Source organism: Antedon bifida, chromosome 1 (genome assembly GCF_963402885.1).
Source record: "Antedon bifida chromosome 1, ecAntBifi1.1, whole genome shotgun sequence".
NCBI lineage: Eukaryota > Metazoa > Echinodermata > Crinoidea > Comatulida > Antedonidae > Antedon > Antedon bifida.
Genome location: NC_136226.1, coordinates 23,985,250 through 24,012,186, shown reverse-complemented (window position 1 = coordinate 24,012,186; position 26,937 = coordinate 23,985,250). Strand labels below are relative to the sequence as shown.

The 26,937-nt window shown below is 33.2% G+C and overlaps 1 protein-coding gene across 1 annotated transcript in view; it reads right to left on the bottom strand.

Moving 5' to 3' along the window:
• LOC144835508 (receptor-type tyrosine-protein phosphatase eta-like) overlaps nucleotides 1–26,937 on the bottom strand; it is a 49,464-nt gene that overhangs the window by 985 nt on the left and 21,542 nt on the right. The window contains exons 3-27 of the mRNA XM_078690592.1: nucleotides 22,926–24,527; nucleotides 22,430–22,708; nucleotides 21,606–21,872; nucleotides 21,243–21,527; nucleotides 20,426–20,698; nucleotides 16,771–17,046; nucleotides 16,194–16,457; nucleotides 14,965–15,228; nucleotides 12,651–12,938; nucleotides 11,764–12,033; nucleotides 11,538–11,671; nucleotides 10,921–11,037; nucleotides 9,306–9,372; nucleotides 8,457–8,603; nucleotides 7,992–8,138; nucleotides 7,328–7,460; nucleotides 6,796–6,863; nucleotides 5,539–5,647; nucleotides 4,274–4,384; nucleotides 3,703–3,784; nucleotides 3,322–3,412; nucleotides 3,068–3,144; nucleotides 1,047–1,181; nucleotides 630–755; nucleotides 242–390 (exon numbers count right to left, since the gene is read on the bottom strand). Coding sequence (XP_078546718.1) covers nucleotides 242–390; nucleotides 630–755; nucleotides 1,047–1,181; nucleotides 3,068–3,144; nucleotides 3,322–3,412; nucleotides 3,703–3,784; nucleotides 4,274–4,384; nucleotides 5,539–5,647; nucleotides 6,796–6,863; nucleotides 7,328–7,460; nucleotides 7,992–8,138; nucleotides 8,457–8,603; nucleotides 9,306–9,372; nucleotides 10,921–11,037; nucleotides 11,538–11,671; nucleotides 11,764–12,033; nucleotides 12,651–12,938; nucleotides 14,965–15,228; nucleotides 16,194–16,457; nucleotides 16,771–17,046; nucleotides 20,426–20,698; nucleotides 21,243–21,527; nucleotides 21,606–21,872; nucleotides 22,430–22,708; nucleotides 22,926–24,527 — 5,761 coding nt within the window. The remainder of the gene's footprint in view (nucleotides 1–241; nucleotides 391–629; nucleotides 756–1,046; nucleotides 1,182–3,067; nucleotides 3,145–3,321; nucleotides 3,413–3,702; nucleotides 3,785–4,273; nucleotides 4,385–5,538; nucleotides 5,648–6,795; nucleotides 6,864–7,327; nucleotides 7,461–7,991; nucleotides 8,139–8,456; nucleotides 8,604–9,305; nucleotides 9,373–10,920; nucleotides 11,038–11,537; nucleotides 11,672–11,763; nucleotides 12,034–12,650; nucleotides 12,939–14,964; nucleotides 15,229–16,193; nucleotides 16,458–16,770; nucleotides 17,047–20,425; nucleotides 20,699–21,242; nucleotides 21,528–21,605; nucleotides 21,873–22,429; nucleotides 22,709–22,925; nucleotides 24,528–26,937) is intronic.

Below are 26,937 nucleotides of genomic sequence, written 5' to 3'. Positions count from 1 at the left end.
CACCCCAATTCCTCAGCACAAATCGTCATATATTTTATTAATAATTATATTTAAAGCATCTTTGCTTCGTCTGTTTTAACCTCTCGCTACGGCCTTGCCTGGTGATATCTAGTAAAAAATTCAAATCTATTCTGTAGAGTTGGTTAAACTCACCACAAATTACGAAGAAAATATAATTTGGCGCATTGATAGAACTTAATAAATTGTTATTATTTGAATGACTTTTATCTATTATACCTACCTGCAATGAACAAGTGTCGGTGTATTGTCGTCTGGAATGTGTAGCCGCACCATCTGAATGAACCTAATTAACGGAGAACCTGTGTCTGGCACACCATGATCGGGCCAGTCTAAGAAATGGAAATGTTTTATCTTCCGAGTTTTAGCACCCTGTGTACAAAATAAAATAGAAGATCGAAAATAAAGTAGTTTTATTTGACTACAAGGTAAGCATATTGTTTCAGCCAGATTTAGGTACATAAGAAAAGCAAGATTTAGTGATCTATTAGGCCTATGCATTTAGGCACTAGGCATACTTACTAAAAGCAATGTTTAGTGTAACTCTAACCCTCATATTTAGTGTTACTGGCAACAATAGCTAATTTTCTCTACAAAAATAATAATCTTACATATTGAATCATAAATTCTCGGACATGCCAACAATTTTCTGTTTCTGTTTTTGTTGTCATTGTCACAATAACATCACCAAAGAAAACGGGTTTGTGGTCCTCTGGCCAATACTGGTCACATCGTACCTGAAATCCAATTTAGTTATTATAACATTACAAATAAATTTATTATAGGCCTATTTATATTTTTCATTTATGCAAGGCCACTATGCTGTATGTATTGTCAAAGTTAGTTGGCTTATTATGACCGATAATGCAGGCGTCACATGTGGTTTGAAAATGTATTAAATAATTTGCCTATTACTGGACAAAATATTGTACTTCTACAATCGGGCCATTATAATTGTGTGGTTATACTTTAAAGTAGGCCTACTTTTTCATTAATGATGTTTAACTATAGATACTACTTAGACATACCTTCCCTCTTTCTACAAGCTTCGTTACCATGACAAGGTTTGAAATCTTTAACTCCCATATCATTCTCCACATATCTGCAATTGTTCCTGGTAGTGGCCCTTGACATGATATGAATTCTCTCGGTGATGTAAACCCCTGTAATAAATTATATATAATAATTAAATGAGTAAATTGGCCAGATGTTTGCCCTACTGTATGCGAAATAATGTTGTACTTTATAAGTAGGCTACATATGAGAACACTGAAAAAGTTACCTGTTGCATGGTAACAAATAATCAAATTGACGTAAGTAGTCTACACTATCAAACTTTATGTGACGTGCCCTTATATGGACATGATGATGTCATATCACTACCATGTTGGGCAAATCACTACCTTACATCACACTTTTTTTATTTTGGTCAAACTAATTTGATGGTGTAGTCAGAGCTTAAAACGTAATGTTGTTGACAGCATTTGAAAAACCCGCGTCGTGCCACACCGTTCTCTGTCGTTTGTCACATGATATAACCAGTGATAAAAAATATACAATAACAAATAATAAATATCAACACTATTCAATCACATATTTTCCAATACTGTAACCATGGAGGAATAGTTTTTCCATGCTGTAAAATAACATTGTAGAGATATCAAAGGAGGCCTAAACACTGTTTAAGTTCACCCTGCTGTCATGCTAAAATACACAGGGTACAGGGTTGTACCATTTAACCATGGAATAATTCAACAGAATACCGTTTCCCGATGATCCACTTTAATAGAACGTCACAAGTTTATAATTGTCAATGCAAATTATTAAATAATTATTTTTGACTGGAAAACCAGGTGTTATGAGGGCTATACAAAAATTTAACCGGAAATAATATAAATTATTGATGTAAAGTATAGGTCTTCTGTTATTAACAACCATGGCTCTCTTCCCAAAAGATTTCATGATCAAAATACTGTACAATTGTTTCCAAATATTAATATTACATTAAGCCTATAGACTTTCAATGAAGTAAATTTGGCAGTTTCAGCATAAGTTTAAGTAAATACTTCAAACGTACTTAGCCTACAGAACCTTTATTTTTGTAGTTAATCCTTTCATGATAGAGCTTAAACATTAAATGTTGCTAACGACGCTCTCCTTATACAGGCATATAATCAATTTCCGGTTTTATAGGCCACTAATGATTGTCCAGACGTTTTTGTTGAATTTTACTGATAATTGGTTCCTTTGCTTTACGTCTGGTAGGCCTATTTGTCTGCGTGATGTGATTAATTATGTAAAATATTTAATTAATATAGCTATATTTTTTACTTTTTGGTATTATTAATACGTTTTAAATTTTGCTTCGCGAAAAAAGTGTAAATTGTATTACCCATATAAAAAGGAAATATGTAGTCTAATTATGACAAAATGCTAACGTCTGGACAAAAAAAACCGCGAAAAAATTAAAATACAACATCCGGATAGCGTCGTAAGCAATGGACACGTCATTTCTGAAGAAGCTCTGCTTACAGTCGGATCGAACAGTCAAATAAGGTGAAGCATTTGCTTTAATTTGTTACAATTGTGTAATATTTACTTATATCGTATGATATCGTATTGTACTAACGACGTAGCATATTCTCTAATAATGATATTATATATATTAGTTTATGCAGTAGGGGCTGGTCCCTTCTTTCACCCAATCCTTATCAGGCTAATCCTACTCTAGGCCTATTCAACATTATTTTTTTCGATGATGATGCCTACGCAGATCGATTTATTTCTCCTTTTTATTTTATTTGTCAATGTGAATTTGCCTTTAGTGCTTCATCGTTTGTAGTAGGCCTACTTTGTCGTTTTCCTGAACACGATATACAATGTGTCAATGAACAGGACGTTTGGTACCAGATTGAATGTACACTACATAGTATTACTGCTGTGTGTATCATCTGACCTTGTTTAGGTCTACGCCTCCTGTACTATTAAAAACATTAATCATTAACATAAATATTATATCATAAAATAGACCGAAGTTGTTTCTACTCACGGGTATGTAACTTGCATTTATATAGTCTGTACCTTCTTCGCCTTCTATGTAACTGAGTTTAACTCGTGTACGATCATCTAAAATCCAAAGTAACATTTTACATTATTTAACGATTGCAATTTTTGTATATAACTGTATATATATTAGGCGTGTGATGAAAAGTTTTCTTTCATTTTGTACGTACATTTTTCAACCATGAAATTGAGGATAATACTAAGTAACATGTTTGATTGATAGAGGTTTTCAATACTTACAAGGTAATATATTTGAGTAGCGGTTCTTAACAACATTTTCTGGTAACACTGCAGCGCTCCAACTTAACTTCTTACCAACTTTCTGTATGGACTAAAGTAAAAAGAAAACTAGAAAATTATTTCAAAATTAACATAATGTATAAATCGTGTTGGTTTTGCAAACTTACTGGCAGATGAGGGACTTTTCACACAATTTATTCAATTATACTTCAATAATACTTTCCATTTATTGTTCTATTTTTTTCTTCACTACAAATTTCATTTGGAATTTATATCGAAATCAAGTTTATTATGTGCCTTTCCTCATCTTCATCGTTTCAAATTAATTAATTATATCATTTTTATCTATATTAACTAAATAAAAAGTAACATCGTTCTTACCTCATATTCCTGTGAAAATCCAAAATGGGTATGCGCTATCATTTCATGGTAATCATGACAAAAGTCAGATAAAGCTACCGGTCTACAATGTAAACAATTGTAATCAGTCAGTAACAATCATTCATATTCAATCAACATTTAATTCTTTCATTTCTTTTAAACGAACGATAAAATGTAAAATAGTTAACAATGAAATAGACATTAAATATCATTTAAACAAGAAACAAGACAGAAACACCACATCAATTATAGTAATGGGGTGGACACAAATATGCAACACAACAACCAAAACATAAGGCAGGGAAGCAATAACGCAAATACGATGATTTATCATGATTGAAAAGAGAAACTGCTTGAGTAAAATAATTTTTAAATGTGAAGACGTAATTTTGTTAGGAAGCTCTTTTTTGTCCACTATACGTTGGGAAGATGATCTGATGGGCATGGATTTAATAATTAAGAAGACAGTTACAATCATGATGCCAGGGGGAAGAAGAAGCACCATTGCATTTTCAGTATTAAAGCGCAACATCCTATATAGAGAATGAATTGAGAATAATGTGATATTTACCGACTGTACTTCTTTGTGTTCGGACACCTGACCAATGGCGTCGCTGGACTGTCCTGGTCGTCTTTACATGACCAATGTGTTGATAATCGACGAAGCAGTGGTTTATCAGGACTGTATATTAAAAAAATACCCAACATTTTATTTTATACCATCTAACATATTACTATTAGAAGAATACTAAAAAAGTATTATTGCTTATCGAATATGAGAAATGTATTTTAATGAGGACTCTATTGGAAATAAGTCCCACATTCATAGGCTATCCTGCATGTATTTGTCTTTTTAAATTTAAATTGTATATATATATATATTTTTATCTTGTATCATAAATTGTGTATGTTTTTAATGAGATGCAAATAAATCAAACCAAATATCGAATAGCTTTATAGAATTAAATATTCAGGTAGTGGATCCAGAGAGATGCCCATCCATACACCCACCCACCTCATTCAGCCTTCCCCTTATAATCTGACTTGTTTTCATCGTACCATGAATTTCGATCAACTTAGGAATCACAGTATATTTTCTTAATTAGTTACAGTTATTAGTAATCATTTAATGCATATTTCCGTTTGCATACTCCCCTCCCCTTTGTGAATATTTTCGATTTCTATGTGCCACCACATACCGGTACGTAAACAATATTGACACCCTAATTCTAATAGAAAAGTTGGCACTGGTCCGAAATCCCTGAAAGTGGTAAAATCATGACGACAGAACAACACAATGGTGGTTGTTACATATCATCACACGCTATCTAAAAATAACTATAGAAATAATTGGAATGATGCATGTGAAAATCATCTTATGTTTAATCACTGTCGTGACAAATGATGACAGATAGTTTCCTGATTATCAAGTTCAATACATTTAAATAGACATACTTCTTCGTGTAACATTGTTATTTTATTTTATTTACAATTAAATAACGTTGCATAAAATGCTGATATTAACATTGATTGTATAATGTCTAGATTATGATCTAATATTAGCTAGATTATTATTATTTAATATTAGAGTAATACTGTAGGTCTACTCTAGTTCATTCGCTTTGATTTGGAAATACACTTAGTATATTACCTAAGTATGTTCGTAGCTATCATTTGCATTTGTCTGTGGAACAATTTCTATACACATGTTTAACGTTTGACCCAAGTCATGTAGACCTATGTATCCGGTAGGCTCACCTTCTTTTGACAATACAATAGAAAGTGTTATTGTAAATAGAAAATTTAAAGAAAATACGATGCAACAAAATGACTTACCCATATTTTCTATTTCTTCGTAGGAATATGACCACTAATATAATGACCACAATTAATAGTACGATGAGGGCACACAGCACAGCAATGATCAGCATTCCATCATCTTCCGCTGCGTGTCAGAAAAAACAAACAAATAAATGTTTTAATTAAATAATATTCGCATCACATATTAGACCGCTGTAGCCGGGAGCTCGAAAGAACGCTCTCCCCTCCTTTTTCATGGAGTGCCCTTTTCAAAGAGAGACCATCAGCGAAGTGCTAGTAAATAGGCCTAAGCCTAACTCATGACAACTGTTTTGTCCAATCCTATAGATCATTTACTAGATATATTGTTTGTTCTGTTGCTTACGCTTAAATTTGCTCCTTTTCGAGTAAAAATAACCACCCTGTAAAAATCCTGGACGGGCTTGGGCGTATCATGTAGGTCAAAATGTTATTTTCAACATTGCAAATCCCATCCTATGATAAGCAATATGATTATCGCAAAGAGTAGCCTAATTATTTCTCTCTCCCCAACCCCGAAAATGGGAATTTCACTAGGACATTTGTTCCCAGTTGTTTCAATCTGTAAAACAAGTATTTCCAATCACTAAAAATAATAAATATAATAACATAACCTACAAATTAAGTATGGATTAGGCCTATACAAAAATCATTGCTCCCAAAAGCATTCGGAATAAAGTGAAACATTAATAATGAATGATACAATATTTTAACAGTTGCCAATTCTAAGTAAAATTACGTCAAATAGATAATTTGATTAGAACAAGGGCTTAAGTTATTGATAAAATCTGTCATCATGAATTAAGTCTTTAGATGATGACATTACTAACAATATGTTATTTTTGATACGCTAAGTAAGTTACATAGATGTTATGAGTTTTATGTGGTTTTACATTAATTTAGATTTATTTGTTAACAATGTATTTATCTCCCAAATAAACAAGTAAAAAAGAGCTACTGAGGAACAGTTGTACCACTATTAATTACATGGAAAGTAAATAGAACAACTTTTATTGCTTTATTGCGTCTTCCTTACACAACGGTTTTACTCATTTTTTGTGTGAACAGACAAACCTGGAAATATAAGGATTGTAATTTATTCACTGTAAAATATCTGACGTAAAGGCTAAATATTCAAAAAGAAAATATTGTTGTTGCTTTTATAGTTAGCTGTATCTGCTGTTGAGAATCAACGTTTGCAATGTGTACTTAGATAGATTGACAAATAGTGTGTGGACAATTTATTTAACTCACGTAGTGATATCGGTGAAGAAAAGTGTGTATCCGTGTACCCAGCTTCTGAATATGCTCTGAAGCTGTAGCTGTAAAGATAAACACACAATTCGGAAGTATAAATACACTAATAAACATGATTCACCAATTTGTAATTAATAGACCATTAAGACTATTTTTTTTTGCATCGCCACGAAGACACGAATTACACACAAATAAACAACATCTTTATCTAACATTGTTTCAATTATATTCCTTTTATCTTTCATAAAATCGAAATTATATCAACAATTGAATTGTTTTCTTTACACTTCCTGATTTTATTTAAAGTTTATTAGCCAGTAATTATTATACAATAATTTACAATGTTTGGCCATCCTTGAAAAATATGCTTTTTAAATTTATTATATTTTTCATGTTTTAATTAGATTACTTGAGAGAGAACCTATTAATTATATTTCCTCTTTTCCAAAAATCAATCGAATGACATTCTAGAAATCAAAGTGCATATTCATAGTTAATTTGATTAATTAAATTAATTATTTATACATACACATATGTCTTGCCCGGGGATAGAGGGCCGTTGCAGTACACATGTCGCTTTTTTGAACATGAATCACTCCCAATCATAATCCGTATGCTTTTTGTTGATCTTTGTACTCGTAATGAACCTGTATATTTTTGATCTATGAAACAATACAATTATTAATTTTAGGTGGAAATTACATATTATATTTAAATGACTATATTTAGAATATTGACTCCAGTTATGCACATTGTATTAGCAAAACAGAAACCTGGATAGAAGTGATGGAGGTCCGAAAGTCTCATTATACTAGGATGGTAACGATCGACAATCGTCTTAAAGATGGACGATTTTTTGTTTTTAACAGCAGTGACGGGACATCTCTTTCTATAAATAGATAGATATAGTGGCCCGTGGGGGGGGGGGGGGGGGTGATTGTAGTAGGCCTAGCTCCGATGATTATTGTAACGATCAATCATCGAACTAAAATCGAAGTAAAAAACATATTTGTACCAAACATAATAATCTCATCATGTAGTAGATTCGTCATTCATGGCTTAGCTTACATATCACAAGGGAAATTGAACATGTGTGAATGCAGCTTTACGGTGATCTGGCCTACTTAATCTCATTAACAAGGGAAATTGAACAAGTGTAAATGAAGCTTTATACGGTGATCTGGCCTACTTACTCTCATTGTCGTGTCTAATTCCAGAATACTCGATTGGGTCACTTATTTGGTATTTTGGTATAGGATCTTGTACTATTGCCTGTGACCAGGTCATCATGGTAACATTTGGACGGTCAAAGCTTTCTGGTTGTTGGTCATACACAATTGCTGGAAATAAAAATAAACTTTAGAAATGACACCTACGAGTTTTGTACTCTAGTAGGCCTATAGCGTATTCGTCAATACAGGTAATAAAAACATCAATTCAACTTTATTTATTTATTTTATTTATTCAACTTTATTTTAGAAGGGTAGCTCTAACAGCTGTACTACAGCAGTATACCGCTAACTTGAAGATGCCCTCTTAAAAGCAATACAAAAATATACGACGTTCAAACATAAATTAACTAAAGACTTTGGAAACGCTGATAAAAAGCAAATATATCATAACATTTAAATACTTAATTTTAAAAATAATGTGCGCACCTGCAGCTTCTGCTACAATAACAGAATAATACAGGATTTCCCCATAATCGTCTGTAAAATACGAGTCATCAAAATCAACTGGAAATGACTTGGATGTTAAATCTTGCTGCTGCACACCTTTTGGACGTATACTGGTTGCTCTTGGGGCTACAGGAAGAAAAAAATGAATATCATCACCTTTATATACGGCACTAGGGACCTTTCATTCCATTCTACATCGCACCTTCGCATAACATTTAAAACTAATCAACTCATATCTGTTTATTAGGACCCACGATATTTGTATTAATTTAGTTAAAGGAATGAACGAATGGATTTGAATATATGTTATTAAACAATATACAGTAGAATCCCTCTTTGGGACACATCCATATTCAGGTGACACATCCATTAAGGGTTATGGTACACATAGGGGCAATCTGTGTACGGCATACTCATGCTTCTTTTACTACTTTCTTAATATTATGGTATTGTGTTAATATCATAGTATCCAAAGTACCTGCAGGAACCTGATACGGCTTACTACAAAATCTAGCACAATCAATTTTCTGATATCATTTCGTGAATTTTACTAGCTAGGAATGACTTCATTTCCCCACGGAAAACAGTACTGCCACGGCCAGTTCAATAATATATCCAGGTACCAAAATTATGAAAAATTATGTTCAGTGTAGAATACCAATTAAACAATTAGGGTGTAGTTAATATGCGATTAATCAGGCAGAGATCTGACACATGCATGCACTTTATAACACAGCAGTCAAAAATATTCCGGTCATGTGTTTTTTTTAACACAAACTAAAAGCGTTTATTAAGTATGATTTCTAAATATTGTTTTGTTGAACTTACACCAAATAGGAGTCGACATATTCTTTACCAGATCTGGTCCATAGCCAACAGTTGTTTCTGCCACAATCTTAAGGAAAAGCGAAAAGGTCATTACATTTCAATAAGTGTAGTCTAGAGCGGTAGCTTCTGTCACCTTCAATCGGGAGTACGTCGCTGAATGCGTCACGACATTATAATGTTGTAAAATATAATAATAGGCTTAGCTTGGTACTGGTAGAATTCGTGACGCAAATTAGACGGGCCGAATCATCTAAGGGCCGAATCGTTCCGGGCCGGCCGAATCGTCCCGGGCCGGCCGGTCCCGGGCCGGCCGAATCGATAAGGGCCGAATCATACTGTACGGTAACAATTCGGAATTTATGAAGAAATCTTTAATCTAAAAGTATGCATTTTAATTAATAGGTAGTTAATAATTACCTAAAGAAAATATGTATGTCAAATTTTACCTGTTTATTAATTTCAAATATTGTGATTTACCTCCGCCAAGGAGGTATATGTAATCGATCGCGTGGGTTTGTTTGTTAGCAGGATTACTCAAAAAGTAATTTACCAAAATTAATATACAGATAGATATGTGATCAAGGACCATTCCATTAAATTTTGGGACCATTTGGGACCATGGTCCCAATTCTGGACCACTTTTAAGTATACTTTTCAACCTGCTAGTGTTAAAAGATAGGACAGAATTTTCCAAAAGCCGGCGAATTTTAAAACATAATTTGATTTAATGTGCACCTTTTTTGATGCGAGTAGTTTAAAAAACCTATTTCTTTTCAAATTCACTCGTTTGATTTTCGCGTTGCTGTTCTATTGTTAAGTCAACTGAAGCTATTGTTAATTGAAAGGCTTGTTATATAACCATTACTACTCGCATACACATGCTTGTAGTGAAATTAGCCTAAGTCACAAACAGCATTAAGACACAAATTAATTAATTTGAAACGATAAAGATGAGGAAATCTGTGAGAATGAGAAAAAGTCGCCTTAACCGGGACTCGAACTCGGACCGTCTGCTTGATATGCAGTTGTCCCAACCATTATACCACTCTCAGAGTGGCTTTCTAGTTCTAAAAGTAATGATTCCAAAATACCTTATTAATAATAATTGTAAATAATTTACCATTATATGGAAATAATTAGTAAGTAGCTTCACAGGTTTAACTCACACAGGAAATATATATAGGCCTCGAAAAATTCATGGGCTGATGTGTGTTTGAAGATAACACGTTATTTGATTATAGAGCATAGGCTGTGAGCAACTGCTTTCAACTTCTTATACAAAATTCTAATAAATAATTATGTCTAAATATATTGGAATTCAATCTCACATTCAAGAATAAAAACAGAATAATATTAATACTCTAACTAAACAAACTTTCAACACTTTGTGGAATAAAATGTGTTCACTTATTAATGGAAAAACAGAAAAAATCACTATCAGGCATCATTATTACTTATTTGTTGTCAAAGATACAATTCTTTTGCGAGATTTTCTTTTATTTAAGAGAACATTTCATTGAGACCGACATTTTCTTTAAAGCGACACTTTCTCTTAGCACGGACTTTTCATTTACAGCGACATTTTCAAATGTCATGTAGGACTGACTATACTTACAGAAAAACTGTACATGTATCCGGGTCTCAACTCTGAAAAAGATTCTTCAGTTTTATTATAGGGAATCTCCTTTCTGCCCCTGTCTTCACCAGTTTCAAACAGTCTGGTTCGCTTTTTCTAAAGAGAGGGAAGATTTAAAGATTGGTACTATAAGACGTAAACTGAAATAAGTTTCTTCAAATGTTGGCCAATGTTTATTGACAGTCTACAATTCTACTTGTTTTTATGTTAATACACAATATACATAGCAGGTGCTTTACATGTCAAACACAAGATGCTACAATTGTTTGAGTTTCTTTAAATTCAGGCTTTATACAATATTTGAACCCAGTATCCTGTACTGTCAGGCAAGCATCATAACTCAATGTTTTTGATTTGTAGGTTTCAAAGAGCAGATTTATAATGTATACCTATATCTACCTCCCGCTTCTCAAGTGATGTTGTTTGAATGCATTGTGGATTTCAAGATCATAAAGGAATAAGTGGTATTTAAGATCTAGAGAGCTAGTAGTAAACAATTCCACAATTGTTTGTTTACAATATTCTATATATCTACAGTATATATGCATGATGAAGTAGCTTAATGTACAGCGCAAATATTATTGCTATATACTAACATTTGGAGTAGATCCTTCATATGAAATTGTATAACCAAGGATTCTTCCATTTGGTTCCAAGGGTGCTTCAAAATGAACACTTATTGTCGTTGGGTTCACGGGCACCAGTTTAAAACGCGAAACCTGGCCAGGACCTACGTCGATAAACGAAAACAAATTAACAATGATGTAACAGACCAATTAAATTTGATTTAATTTACTTCATATTAAGGTATAATATACTTACGCCCTTCTCTAGTATTAAAGTGGATGTGGCGAGTTTCACTTATTAGTTTCCCTGAGACGGTACTTATGTAAAAGTCATATCCAAGATATGGATCCAATCTTTTTCTGTCAATTGTTGTCACTTCTGGTGTGTAGTTAGCGACAATGATATGCCGTGATGATACCAATCTGGTGGTATAGTAGTCGAATATTCCTTCAGCTCTTTCCCAAGCTAAGCTTACGGTTTCTGCTGTACGTGTTATTATGCTGACATAATTTGGCATTGCTGGTTCTAGAAATAAAACACATACAATTGTAAAACAATTAACTATAGTACTTGCTTTCTAGAAATATTGTTTTCACATTTAATACAATTTAATCAAATAATTGGATACTTGGATAAAATGAATAATAATAATAAATACAAGAACAACATTCGACAATTGTTTTTTAAAGAAGAGAACGAAAGATATTGAGGCCGATGTGATTTTCTTAAATGTGCTTTGTTTAAGAGATATAATTATGTTTACTTATAATTTACAGTAGTCCATTGTGTGGTAAAGCAAAGGGGTTAAACATTTTTCATAATGAATAATGTAAGTAACTTTTCAAGTAATATTTATTTTTTCTTTCTTTCAAATAAAACTTAAACATTTGACAAAAATAAAGTATTAAAAATAAATAAAGTATTAAAAATAAATAATTAAAATACTTTTGCTTTTAAAAAAATGCAAAAAAGAAGAGGCAAGAGCCCAAAAAGTTAAACATCAATTGGATTACTCCAATCGTCACTTGTGGTGGGCAACAATACAGTGTTGCAAATATTAGCAATATTGGCTCCATAGTGTGGTGCTATTATTGTTTAAGTTGACAGAACGTGTTTGTAGGCCTATGTTTACCGTTTCTTACCTGTCCTCTGTCGCATTACAAGCGGTGGTGGTTTGATTGTAAGATCATCACTAATTAAACTCGTAACACTAATTGTGTACAATTCACCAGGTACAAGTCCATTACAAGTATATTCCTGGTGTGCCGATACATTATTATGCCAAAGGTCATCGTTGATGCTCCAACCATCTACATACGCTACGCATTGGACACGATAGAAACATGATGTACAATCGTTGTCGACCCATGCAAATGTGACGTCAGTTTTACTGTAACTGACAAGGTGCAAATATTCAGGGCTGTGAGGATCTGTAGAAAGAAATATATTCATAAACATACGGCCGTAAATTTAATTTTGATCAAAACTCTTCAACAGAGAGTTACAAATTAGCTGAAAACATGTCTTCTGATTCGAACATAATGCCCTAAAATGATAAAATAAGTCAAATCACCTCCATATACGTTCATAATCACATTGCGAAGACGTAGTATTACTATTACTATTACTGTTAAAACATAGCGCCACTTCTTCCTTGTGAAAGAAGTTAATAGTTTTGTTTCATCAAGGTATGACATTTCAGAAAGTAGAATAGGTAAAAAGAAAAAGTTGTTCATTTCATTAGCTTAAATTTATTCAACATAAAGTTCAGCAAAAGACTATTGTGTTATTTTAGTTTTACTATTTCCCATACTAAAATAAACATAAAAATTAATTGTTAAAGCTAAATTATTGTGATAGCTTTATTGTTACGTGCCATGACATCCGAAAGTAAAACACACAGTTTACTACATATCTTTTTAAAATAAACAAGTTACTGTGAGAATTTCCGGACAGGTAACACGAAAGAGAAAGATTATTTACACTGAAGATCCTAACTTTTTTTTCATTCCTGCATGTAATATGTTTAAATCGTTTTGTAGTTACCGGTACTACGAGTCTTCCCATCCGCTGCTTCCTCTTCTCAAGATTTTGAAAAAGTTCGTTTTTATTAGAATCGTTTCCGAAACAGATGGTTCATAATAGTGACTAAAACCAAGTTTAAAATAATTATATGTCACACATGTTAAATAACTCCAACATTTCCTTTTTGACAAAAACTTTGAAATTGGAATTACCAACAAATCCAGGTATTAATTCAAAGGAACTAGATGAATTTAAAGTCCGGATGCTTGGTTTTATTTTAAAATAGAGCAGTTTGGAAACTGGTTCGTTTTGATCGAGTTAATCCCAAAATAACTGCAGAGCTACGACACTGGTCATAACGCACACGCATGACATAACGTACTGTATTATCATCAATAAAGCCTGGTTCCCAATAGAAAATCCTCCCGTAACACAAAGTACGGTAGCCACACAACGTACGGTAGCGACACTACGGTAGCGACGCAAATTACTGTTCTATCCATAATTTCACGGCACTTCGGTACATTGAGTCTTTGCGTCCTAGACACAGTACGTCAAAAAGGTTGTTTGGAAATGAAACACTTTTCTAACTAAATAGATCTAACCATACTGTATGTACATTATCTGCTGCTTCCTTTAGTTAAAATAAAAAAAATTATACTAAATGAAATCAACACTATATACAGCAGTATCTCCGTAGCGAACTAGCGTTAAGTATCATAATTCTTTTGTTTAATTTTTCGTATACCGTAAATCTTCTAATAGTAAGCCACACTCTAATAGTAACCCCCCTTCTAACAGTAACCCACCTTATAAGTTAATCTATAATAATAACCCACTACTCTAATAGTAACCAATGGGGGTCACTATTAGAGTCACAGCAACGTTTTGAGAGATAATGCATGTTGATCTCGGGAATGGGGGAGGATTGAGTCTTTTTGATATATAAAGTTAGAGTTCAACCAAATTTGTTTATTCGTACTGTTTTATTATTTTGCTATGAGTTGCTCACTGGAAAAGCTGGGGTGGGTTACTATTTTAAGGTGCCTAATTTAAGATTAGTAATAGTAACCCACTACTCTAATAGTAACCCCCTTCTAATAGTAACCCACCCTAAAAAACAATCAAAGAATAATAACCCAGGGTTACAATTAGAAGATTTACGGTACACGATATTTCTTGAATTGTTGATGTTAATATCTTTTGTTTGATCATTAATCGTTTTCCTGTTGACATTTAAAGAGAAAGTGAAGCATCTTCATAAAATATATTCTGACATTGTTCAAATTACAAATCTATTTTAATCAACCGATGCATAACACTTAAATTCGCACAATATTTTACGTGTTTTTTTATTTTATAAATTATTTTAAAATAAAAAAAAACAAACAATATTTTACGTGTTTAGTTCAGTTTAATTTCAATACTCACTTGTGATGACTACAATTATTTCAGGATGGGAATCCTCAAAGTCAGTTTTTTTGGTCACTAGTGATACTCTGTATTTCGTCCCAGCTGATAGCTTTTTGAATCTCGCCACAGACATCCCACCATAGAAAATATTGAGTTGCCGTGTAGCACATTTGTCACACGTCACAGCGACGCCTTCGTAAGAACCCGGTGGGTCTTCCCACAGAACAGTAAATGACGTATTTGTCACAGCATTAACGCGGATTTCACTTGCCTGTCCAAGCTCTGGGGAAATATAAAATAAATGTGTGAAATGTATGTGTTATGATTCAGACACAAAGCATTTTTTGCTATGACGTTAATCTTACTAAAATATTTATGGTTTAATAGATATTCATTAGGTCTATACAGACATAATTAATAAAATTAATATTCTTAATTTGACTACCAATATTTTACCAATATAATTATGCAAAGGGGATTTGTTTTTCGAAAAGTTTAAGCTATCGATAATTACTAGAATAATTCAATAAACTATTGATTGGAACGACTGACAAACCAAGATAAAAGCACTGTCTACACTATCAAACAAGTGTGATGTGCCCAAATATGGTAGTGATATTCCCAAATGGTAGTGATATGACATAATCATGTCCATATGGGCACATCACATTTTTTGTCACATAAAGTTTGATAGTGTAAACAGAGCCTATTAAATGGCAAATTTTCACGAGGCTTTTTTCGAGGATCAAAATCCAAGTTACATCGATATTGTAAAATAATTTGTTAATTTAGCTTTGCAAATTATGAATGATTATTGTTTGCATTTGGGATTATGGAATTTAAAAACAAATCGCAAAGCACAATGCAATTTATTTTCTCCATAGAAAAGAAAAGAACATTAACTGATAATGGTGAGAATAATTACTGTCCATGAAATAATTTTAATGGGAATCCCATGTGTCTACACTTCGTTAAATTATTAAAAACTTTTAAAAGTTTTAGTCAGTAAAGTAATTTTGTAATTATGTCGGGGATTATACCCTTATCTCTTTTCTAATTACATTCTCTTCTGATCATTTTAACCGTCGTATTTAAAGGTCTGTCTACACTATCAAACTATGAGTGTCAAACAAGTGTTATGCGCCCAAATAGTGTATAAATATTGTTGCTTTTCGTTTGTCACGAGAAAGTTTCCCCTTAATAAGGGTGTACCAGGGAAGGTTACTGTATCTCAGAAGTGGACTTACTCGTTCTCTGTATAGTGGTGACCTCTCTACTTTTCTCAGACCCACTCAAAGCCCTGATTGAGATGCTGTACACAGCGCCTGGTTTCAGTGACTTCATTACGTAACCTTCTTTTGAAGAGACACCCTCGCGAACCACGTTGTCCCTCGTGTTATGGTACTTTATTTCATAGGTCTCAACCACACTATATGCAGATTTCTCCCATGATAGATGTATCGTATCCATTGTTGTATGCGGCGCATCAATATCGAACGGATTGCTTGGAACTGCAAATATAAGAAGACCGTAAAATAGACACAGGTAGAGATGCGAATTATCTCTTGAAAAACATTTCACATACAGCTATAAACATAACTGGTGGAAGCTACACGTGTGCTTATTAAAAGCAAATTTCCATACATCGCATTTATATAATTTTATTCAGAAATAAATGTTCCATCGGAATAATAAAACACGTCAATAATTCAGATTAATTGTTGAAATTATTTTGTTTACTCGGTGGTTCCTTTAAAAAGACCAGAGGCTAGGAAGCACTCGATTACATTGTGTTGTAAATTTGTACGTAATGTTGATGGTCACCTGTTGTTTTTGAAATGCTGTTACCATCTACATATTGTAGTCCACTTCGGGCTTGTACGTTGATGGAATACGTCTCTCCTGGAGCCAGACTCGACAACACATACGTCCTCTCTGTACCTGGTACATTGATACTGCTAGGCTGCCTATCTAAATGTGTTCCTTTGTACGAAACCACAAAGTACTCAATAATTGCATTTGGAGCAGATGTGACCCACGAAAGAGTGACGGTAGTCGTGGTGTACATCGTAATAGGTTCTACACGTAGTTGGCCAAGACCTATTAAAACAAAAAAACACGTTATTTGTGAATCAATGTAACATCCAATTAAGTTGTGGAAATAAGACTTCGACGACTTATTTATTGTTAGGACTTATAATATAGGTCTATTGAAAAATATTCAACAAATTCTGAAAACTAGTACGACTCATTCTGGTTGTTCCTATTACAATTAACATCGTACTTAAAGAAAAAAGAACCACCACTATATTACGATTTAATCAAAATATAAGATAACCCTTAATTTCTGTAAAAATTTCGTTCAATTAAAGAATTATTTCAAAATTAAGATGTGACATTTGATTAAACCTGCAATTGAGATGACTAAACAATATGATGTTTGTCCTTCGAAATCAATATAAAAATCTAGATTATTTTCTAGAGCAATTACACACTTCAATTATGACCGGAATTCACACACAACTGTCATTGTAACACAATTTTATTATTCTACATTAAGAATTTTAACATATAATCTCAATATGGGACACCTTAAACAAATAATAGTCGAATAAATATTAATTCACACTTGTAATCCACATTCCTCTGACACGTCAGTATTAGAAAATGCGTTGTAAATAATTGGAATTTGGCTAAATCACCGTAAATGTTATCTATTTCCTGCATTAATTAAATAACAGGTAAGTAAAGCAATTATAGTATCTGTATAAAAGCAGTTCAATATGAAAACAAATCTAGGACACTAACTCAATGCATCCATGCACGTATATTGTTGGACATCGTATATTCCTAATGAATATACATTATAATTAGCTTTGTCTTTATCTTATCTCTATGTGAATATGTGATTTTCCTTTGATATGGATGGTAACATCCGAAATAAATAATCCGTAATAACGTTATTGTAGCCGAGAAGACAAATTCCTTGTATACTCATCGTTATTGTTTAAAAAGTGTGGAATAAGTAGCAAAGTTTATAGGCCTATACATAGTTACAGAATGCCTATCTGAAATTACGTAAGTGCGGAGACTCTTCCACAAAAGTCGCAAACATACACACTTTCAAATAATGGAATACGGCGCCTTCGTGATTGGATTCAATATTAATTAGCATTATATCAATCAAGAATGTTCATAAAAGTATTGACCAACCAATACAAAACATATAACTAATCGAATTAATTAATAAGATATTGACCAATCATAACGAGTTCAGAAGAGATACACTACTTAGCGTCACACGTCAGATACAGTACATACTGTGACGCCACACGTCAAATACAGTACATAACGTCACACATCAAATACATTACATTACACCACACGTCACATACAGTATATAACGTCACACGTTAGATACAGTACATAACGCCAAACGTCACATACAGTGCATAACGCCACACGTCAGATACAGTACATAACGCCACACGTCAGATACAGTACATAACGCCACACGTCAGATACTTACATAACGTCACACGTCACATACAGTGCATAACGCCACACGTCACATACAGTGCATAATACCACAAGTCAGATACAGTAACGCCACACGTCAGATACAGTAACGCCACACGTCAAATACAGTACATAACGCCACACGTCATATACAGTACATAACGCAACACGTTTTATGCCTAAACTCAAATTCGAAAAACTTGTATCCATATTTTCTTTGAAGAATGTATACACAACTATTATTATCACAATGCGCCATCTGTTCATCAATTAAGAATACAGAATATTTCAATTTCATTTCGAAATTAAGTATCGGACATTATCTTATAATAGTCTTCTGATTGCACGCTATTTACATTACAATAAGTAGAAAACGAAGACAATTTTAATTTATCTATTATAAAACGAAGGTCTTTCTGTTGTGTATTCATTCACTTGCACTTCGCACTTTTGAGGAATACACGATTGTAATTTTAACGAAAACTTAAAATGATAATTCGTTAGGAGACGTTATGCCTGATGAATAATACTTCAATAATGAATGAATTGCATTTTTCATCCCATTGTATTCTTGTTCAGGAAACAAATAGTTATATGAAAAAAGGGCTTTTATTTCTCAACAGTAATTTCATGGTTAGGATTTTTACGTTTACATTATGATCAACATGTATGTAAAGGGTTTTATATTTTTGTACACTACTATATCTACACAGCCTAAACAAAAATGTGTTAGAGCCATTTCCCTCCGTTTCTTCCATGATAGTCTCGGAAGTTAACAAACACCTGGATAAGGTTGGCTTAAAAGTAGGACTCAGCCTACGACTTATATAGCAATACCTGGGAAACAATTATTGCTAAACCCAGATTTTTATTTAAAAAAAAAAATATTTCTCTAAAAACATTTCAATCATAAAAAAGTTTATTGAATTAAGCTTGATTTTGGTTCTATTATACTATAGTATAAAATGGCAACCGTAAATATTTGTTTTATTTTGTATTATATAGGAATTTAATTCAAATAATATAGCGCACTGCGCCCGAGCAAAATACGACTATTGTTCATAAGATACTAATAATACATGAAGGATTATTATTCATTCTAATTAACTCAAAAACTTGACAATGTAGGTTATAAAAGACAAACATTATTTTTCAAGCTTTCCTGTATATTTAAAGTCTAATTTTAAGTCAAACTAAATGTATAAACTAGCACAAACGCAACAACATTGCATGGCATCTGTTCAATCATCTAAACAATACAGCAATATAATTGCTCATATCACCCTATTCCCACCTGTGTAACTTTTCGATTGTTTGTAAAATAAAGATATTAAAAATAAAGCAATACTGTTAAGGTAGCGCAGGTAGGATTAGATTGGATTTGAAGTCGATCTCCTGTTTGCCTTTAGTTTGTACTTGTCGTCCCTTCCACAGAAAAAATAATGAACAGATGGAATCGTAATGAATGAATTATATTTCAGTGATGACTACTTGGTCATTTAGAGTTCATCGGTTATTCTTTATGTTTAAAGTTGTGAAATGAAATGAAATACGGCATATATGATATGTATACATCATTGCCGTAAATATTATCTATTTTATGTTCCGGTGAAATTACTAATAAGCTTCAGATGTTACGTTTAATACATTATCTGCTAAAAACTCAATCGCTAAGTTATTTAGTATCAGAGACGTACTTAATGGCGGTATATCTATTAGCAAAGACATATTTTTTAACAATCTAATGTTAACATTTCTGCGTATGGGCTGCGTCAATGTTTTCTTTTTATCTGTCTTTTTTTTAATGAATAGCATTAATATTTTTCCACCACTCTCTCTACTTTTTATGGAAATCACCAACTTGTATCCATTCATTTTTTTTCAGTAGCATAATTGTTGTAGCGTTGTTTTGTCTCTAAAATACTTTGACATATTTATGTTTCTGATCATGCTTACTTACTTGTAGTAATGTTAATAGGTTGGCTAGATGCAAACTCAGGTCCACTAACAGCCTTCACAATCACCGTATATGTCTCACCAGGTACGAGATTTTGAAGTTGTGCAGATTTCTTCAAGCAGTTCATATTGCCTCTGTTCATACTTCCGCCATGTTTAGCGTAGTAAGTTATCAAGAAATGACTACAGTCAATGTAGTCACGGAACTCCCAAAAAAGGTTGATGCTGGTTGTGGTGACAACAGTTCTGTCTGTTTGTATCATTGGTGCGTAGAGCTCTGGAAAGAAGTAAGCCAAGGGTATCATTGATTTTTGATGAGACATCCATTCGGTGGATTACTAATTCATATATACTGTATATAGGCCTATATATTATATCGTTTAGAAATTATTGTTTCAATATCGAATTAGTTTCTAAATGTTCCCAGATTGGCCCTTTAGACTTAAAATAGAGATACTAATTATTTTGGTTATTATTATTTCTTGTTTTTTAGATACTAAAAGTGAAAAGATTTTAAACAAATAATATCTAGAGTTTTTTTCATAAATTGTTGTTGTTGCTAATTTTTACGTAAGACCAGGGAAGAGTGAAATTAATCAATTTCACTCTTCTCTGCAGATACAAAATCCAATAATACGGGAAAATGTAGGCCTATGCATATAGCTACCAGAGAGTGAAAGACCTCTAAAGCAAAATACAAGGCTTTCGTTTAGCAGTGGACAATGACTGACTTGGGTTATTCCTTACCAATGGTCACCATACATGCTTTTGGTAATATTCTAGCATTAAATACAAATATAAGACTAAACAAAGACACTTACTTGCAGTATGTTTAATTCTTGTCCATCGTGAGTATTCGTGGAAGCCATACCCTATACAAGCAATGCTTATTTCATACTGTCCACCAGACACAAGACTGGGAATGACAAAGTTTGTCACACTGCTTCCTAGGTTTAGTACGTGGAAATATGTAAATTCGGTAGTGTTCTGCAACTGGATGGAAACGTTGAAGGAATGCACAATACTGTTGGTAGGAGGTTTAACACCAATCTCAATCGAAGACACGTTGTAATAGCTAATAGGTTCCAGTGTTGGCGGAAATGGACCTAAAATTTAAAGAATATTCATTAAAAAAGACATATTTAGAGACTGTAGAGTTTCAATGAATTGTAATTGCTACTTACGTGTTCCAACCTGTATCTTGGTGACTGCTTGTTTATTCGTAGGACTGAAAACAGTCACTTCAATCTCATAAAGATCCCCTGGGTAAAGGTCACGCAATGTTGTGGTTCGAACATTCGAAATAATTGTGGACTTTAGTTGCCTGTCTTGAGCTGTTCCTTGATAGTTAATTCGTGCTTCTCTAATAGCAACATTTGGGTTATCCCTCCAAGATAATGTCACAGTTCTTTCTTGTATGGATTCCACAGATACTACTACAGGAACCATTACTGTGAAAACAATATTACTATTATTCGTATGGGACGAATATAAGGTGGAGGCAGACCTTGTAGGAAATGAATTGATGACACAAAGAATGGATCAAAACCAAAAGTTGTGAAAAATATGTAAGGCAAGCATTGGATAGAGACGACTGTCGAAGCATGACTGAGCAAGAATGTCTCGTTAAGCTACAGAATTTATTATTTTTTCCCATGGTAGGGAAGTAAATTCTTGTTTAGATTCAAATCCATCAGCAGTTGGTGGGGAGGAGGCAGACCTCGTAGGAAATGGATTGATGACATCAAAGAATGAATCAACACCAACAGTTAAAAGAATGTGTAAGGCAAGCATTTCATAGAGCCGGCTGGTGAAGCATGACCTCCAACCTTCAACGTGAAGATGGAACCAATAGATAGATAGATAGATAGATAGATAGATAGATAGTATGAAAATGGCATGTGCAAATGACAATCGGTAATCTATGAGAGAACAATTCTACTAAAGATGTTTAGAATCTTAAATCTCATTATCATCAATACAACGCAAGTATAGCATAGTTATTTACCTGTATCGGCTCCCATAGTGTTGCTCCAGTCGCTAGCTGTGCCACTCACAGGAACTGACAAGACACGGAACCGGTAACGTTCTCCCGCAGTTAGTCCATCAATGATCTTATTATTTAATCTACCACTAACAGTCACCACGGTTGTCTTTTTATCGGTAAATGTTCCTGTATATTCCACACGAAAGTTTCTAATTACGGGCCTACCAGGAGCCCTCCATGTAACCTTTGTCGAATATGCAGTTACGGTCGATATGGTAATGAGTCGGGGAGGTGTAATTACTAAACATAAACAATGAAATTCGAGTTTAAAAGAAATAACAGATGTAGCTTAAAGTTGTATTATAAAAGAATACAGTTTTAATTGAACTGGCTAACTGGATAAGGATATTCTATTTCTATATTAACAACTAGTTATACAAGAGTTTCACATTTAAATTTCAGATACATTCGACGCCCGTAACCTTGCAAAATAAGTAAAGAAAATAGCTACACCTACCTATTACCTCAGCAGGAACCATGGTTGTTTCAACGACTGTTTGAAATTCTGTCACAATCTTATATGTATCTGTGACCATCAAGTCAGCAGGAATGCCCTTCGTGCCATCATTCGTTGGAACAGTTTCTATGGAAGTTATCAAAGTTACTGAATCACTTACATCACTGGTTCTACTCATTAGAGGTGGCGGTGTGAACTTTAGATCTTGCTCTTGAATGGTAGTGCGTTTTCGTACCTGCACATGAGAAGATGGATTTCTTGGTATATATTCATGTTCCTTTAAAGTATAAACTATCGTTGTGACGCCTGTGACATACTCATCTTCTGTTGGAATTGTTGGTAGACTATTAGATCTTGTGTCAGTGGAAGTTGAAATACCTTCTGTAAGCTCAAACTCGGATTCAAAAACTGAACCTTCTGATGACGAATGTTGACCATCACTATCAGTGGTCGTCTGCTGAGCAATAATGTCTCGTTCAGTTACAGAGTTTATCATTTTTTCCCATGGGAGGGAAGTAATTTCTTGTTTAGATTCAAATCCATCAGCAGTTGGTGGGGAGGTTATAACAGAATTTTCTGTTTCTGGCAGGTTTACCTCTCGTGATGGCGTTGTACCAACCTTTAAAATCGAATGATCATTTTGAAATGATTGCATTGGTATAGTACCTTCACCATTTGGGCGAACCGTTTTTAAAGCATTACCATTTCGTACAATGTGTGATTCCTCTTTCACTTTCTGCAAATCAGTTTCGTCTTTAACTGATTCTAACTTTGTTGGAGTAATGTATGACGTAACAAACTCTGTATGTGTTATTAACTCAGTGGCTATCTGTGTTTCATAATCTGTATTATCTGGAGTTGGTGTATTTGATAAAGCTGTCTGATTAACTAATATCACTTCGGCACTTGATTTATGTATTGCTGCAGTGTCTTGCTCACTTTTAGCTGTAGTTACTATACTAGCACCTGGCTTTCCATTTGTCCTAATTTCTTCTACAATGGTCGTTGTCTGGGCATCCTTCGTTTTTTCGAACCTAGACGTTACATTTACAAATTCAACGAGAGGTTGGTTAGACGTTTTGTCTATTAATGTTGTAGAATCAACTGTCGATATTACTTTTTCATTTGGAATATTATAATTGGTTGTTGATTTCTCAGTTTCTACATATTGCGGTAACGTCACTGACGTTCCAGAAATAGATTCATGTACAGGCGTTTGCGTTACATTTACAAATTCAGCGAGAGGTTGGTTAGACGTTTTGTCTATTAATGTTGTAGGATCAACTGTCGATATTACTTTTTCATTTGGAATATTATAATTAGTTGTTGATTTCTCAGTTTCTACATATTGCGGTAACGTTACTGACGTTCCAGAAATAGACTCATGTACAGGCGTTTGTAACGTCACATTACTTAACTCATCCGTTAAATTGGTTAAACTTGAATTCGTTACACTTTTTGTTGTATGTGTTCTCCTGTCTGTTATTTCCAATGTTTTGGTAAATTGTAAATTCTCAATATTTTGGTTTAGTGAACTATGTAGACTCGTTGTTTTGTTGTGATTATATGATTCTGTTGTAGTCTTCTTTGTCCCTCCAGGATCTTCATTAGTGTCATCAACATGCAAGAAAAAATAAAATTAGACACTTTTTTTAAAGACACTCCTGAAAATACATGTCTTCTAAGTTTCAGTTTTAAAGTTTTGTGACGCAATACATTATTATGATACACGACGAGAAACCATCAAGTTTGTTGACTATATTATATATATATATCTAAAGAGTTCTTGCATAAGTTTCCGTTCAGATTAAATTCGACAAAAACGGATCTCGTTGGTTCCGATGGAACGAGAAATCAATATTTTGTCATGATATATAGGCACTTCATAACTAATACATGTGCTTATAAATTAATAATAACCTTTAAAAAAACATGCTGATACTTTAAATATATTTAATACCATTTTCAGTTGCCCAAAACGGAAGTACTTCCTTACTGTATTGATCCGTTCAGACGGACATAAAGTAACTTAATATCTACAGATAAGATATGATATTGTTTAAATAGTTAATAATAATATATCTTGTATGGTAGGTCTTTAAGCAAAGCAACCCTTTCCTGAACAGAAAATGTGTTCCATGAAGTTATTGCATATATTACAATGGTTATTTCCCAACACATCTAAGTGTACTCCTTGCAATTTGATTGGTTAATGTCATGTTCTATTGCACGGTAACGTTATATTTAATAGTTATATTACATGGCATGGAATATTGTAATACAATTTACTTCTATACGCTTATCTATAAATTAGGATGCAAATGAAATTATTTCAAGAAATCATTATTTGTATGAGAGCACTTTGTTACTAATTGTACGCATGCGTAATATCAAATTTATACGACCTTGTCTAAACATCTTACATAAATTATTTGGTTAATTTTTAAGCTGTAGCCTATAGTGCTGTAGTACCGTATACGATTTTCTTAATGAGAGTTTTTTAATTTACAAGGGACAATGTCCGCTTTAACAGTAAAGCATTCGACTTTTGTAACGACTTTACTAAAGTAGCTATTTCGTCAAGTGGTACTTTACTCTCTCCTACTGTATGGTTGTTACATCATTTGTATTGTCAGATATTGTTTCCCCGTTTGAATTGAGCAATTTGAATCGAGATTCAAAATAGTTTATTCGGATTGATTGATAAATACTCTTATCTTTATCAGAATATAGAAAACCTACATTGACGTTTATAAATCGTGGTTCTCACTAGAACGCAACGCAGCGACGTATTGAACCGACGACGCAACAGTTCTGCAAACATCGCAGGTTTGATTTCACGCAGGCGGGTGCAAACACAATTATTGGAAGGGCATTTTCTTACGTTGCTAGTGGGAACCAAGCTTTAAAAACGTAGGCCTATAATGATTAGGAACCAATAATGTAAATAAATTAAACACGAATGAACTGAGCGAAATACTTGACTAAACGCAGAGTTACAGAGAGCATGTTATTTAATATTTCAGTTCATATTAAATATACAGGTAACTCGAGATTTTATGTAATAACCCTTTGTGAAGTCACAAAGTATATATCTATTACCGCACACACATTCAGGACGATAACTTAAACATTTTGGACGCTACCATGCAAGTACATAATTAGCAAAATGTTATTTTGTGAATACTCGAATCTCAACATTAACGTTGGCAAAAGTGAGTTTACTTATTATTTGTTAATCACACTATTCGCCACAATAAGTAGATGTTTGAACGTATCCAAACTAATAATATTTCCATTGTTCTTGGTAAACTTTTCGAAATAATCGTTATTCCATACTGTCGACAAGTTAATCCAAGTAATTTCAATCTCATTTAATTGAAGTGTTGCCATTTTTTATTCATCCATATGGCAAGATATAGAACGTTATACATCATTAATTTTCTTTAGAATTGACTTAATGACAAAGTCTCTATCATACTAATTTTGAACAAAGTTATTAACGGTCAGTGCCGAAACGGTTCTCTTTAAACTATGAACACGAATAATACTTTCACAAAATAGTAGACCGGACTAAGCATTTGGAAGAAAACACTATAGGCCTAGGCCTGGGCATTTTAATTTACACAGGTTTAAGTATCTCAGGCAACACACATTTTCGGACCAGTAAACAAATTCACCGTAACTTTGTAATTCTTTGCGGATAAATACTGGTTGTGGTAATCATTACTGTACTGTCTGTTTGATTGGCAGCGAATAGTAACATATTCACAAGACATTGACTTAGACTCATCGTGTTTTAACTTAAGTTAAAACAATATCATTATTTTAAACTCTTATATCCTTTTATTTGAGATTTTTATTTATTTTTACTAAGTTGTTTCATTTATATAATTATTTTTCGAAATGATTTATTTTATTTTTTTTTAAAGAGAGCCCTGAATTATCAGTTAACCCACTGGACTAACTGAAGGCTTCCCTCTCTTTGATGGTTGAACAAATCCGAGGTTCT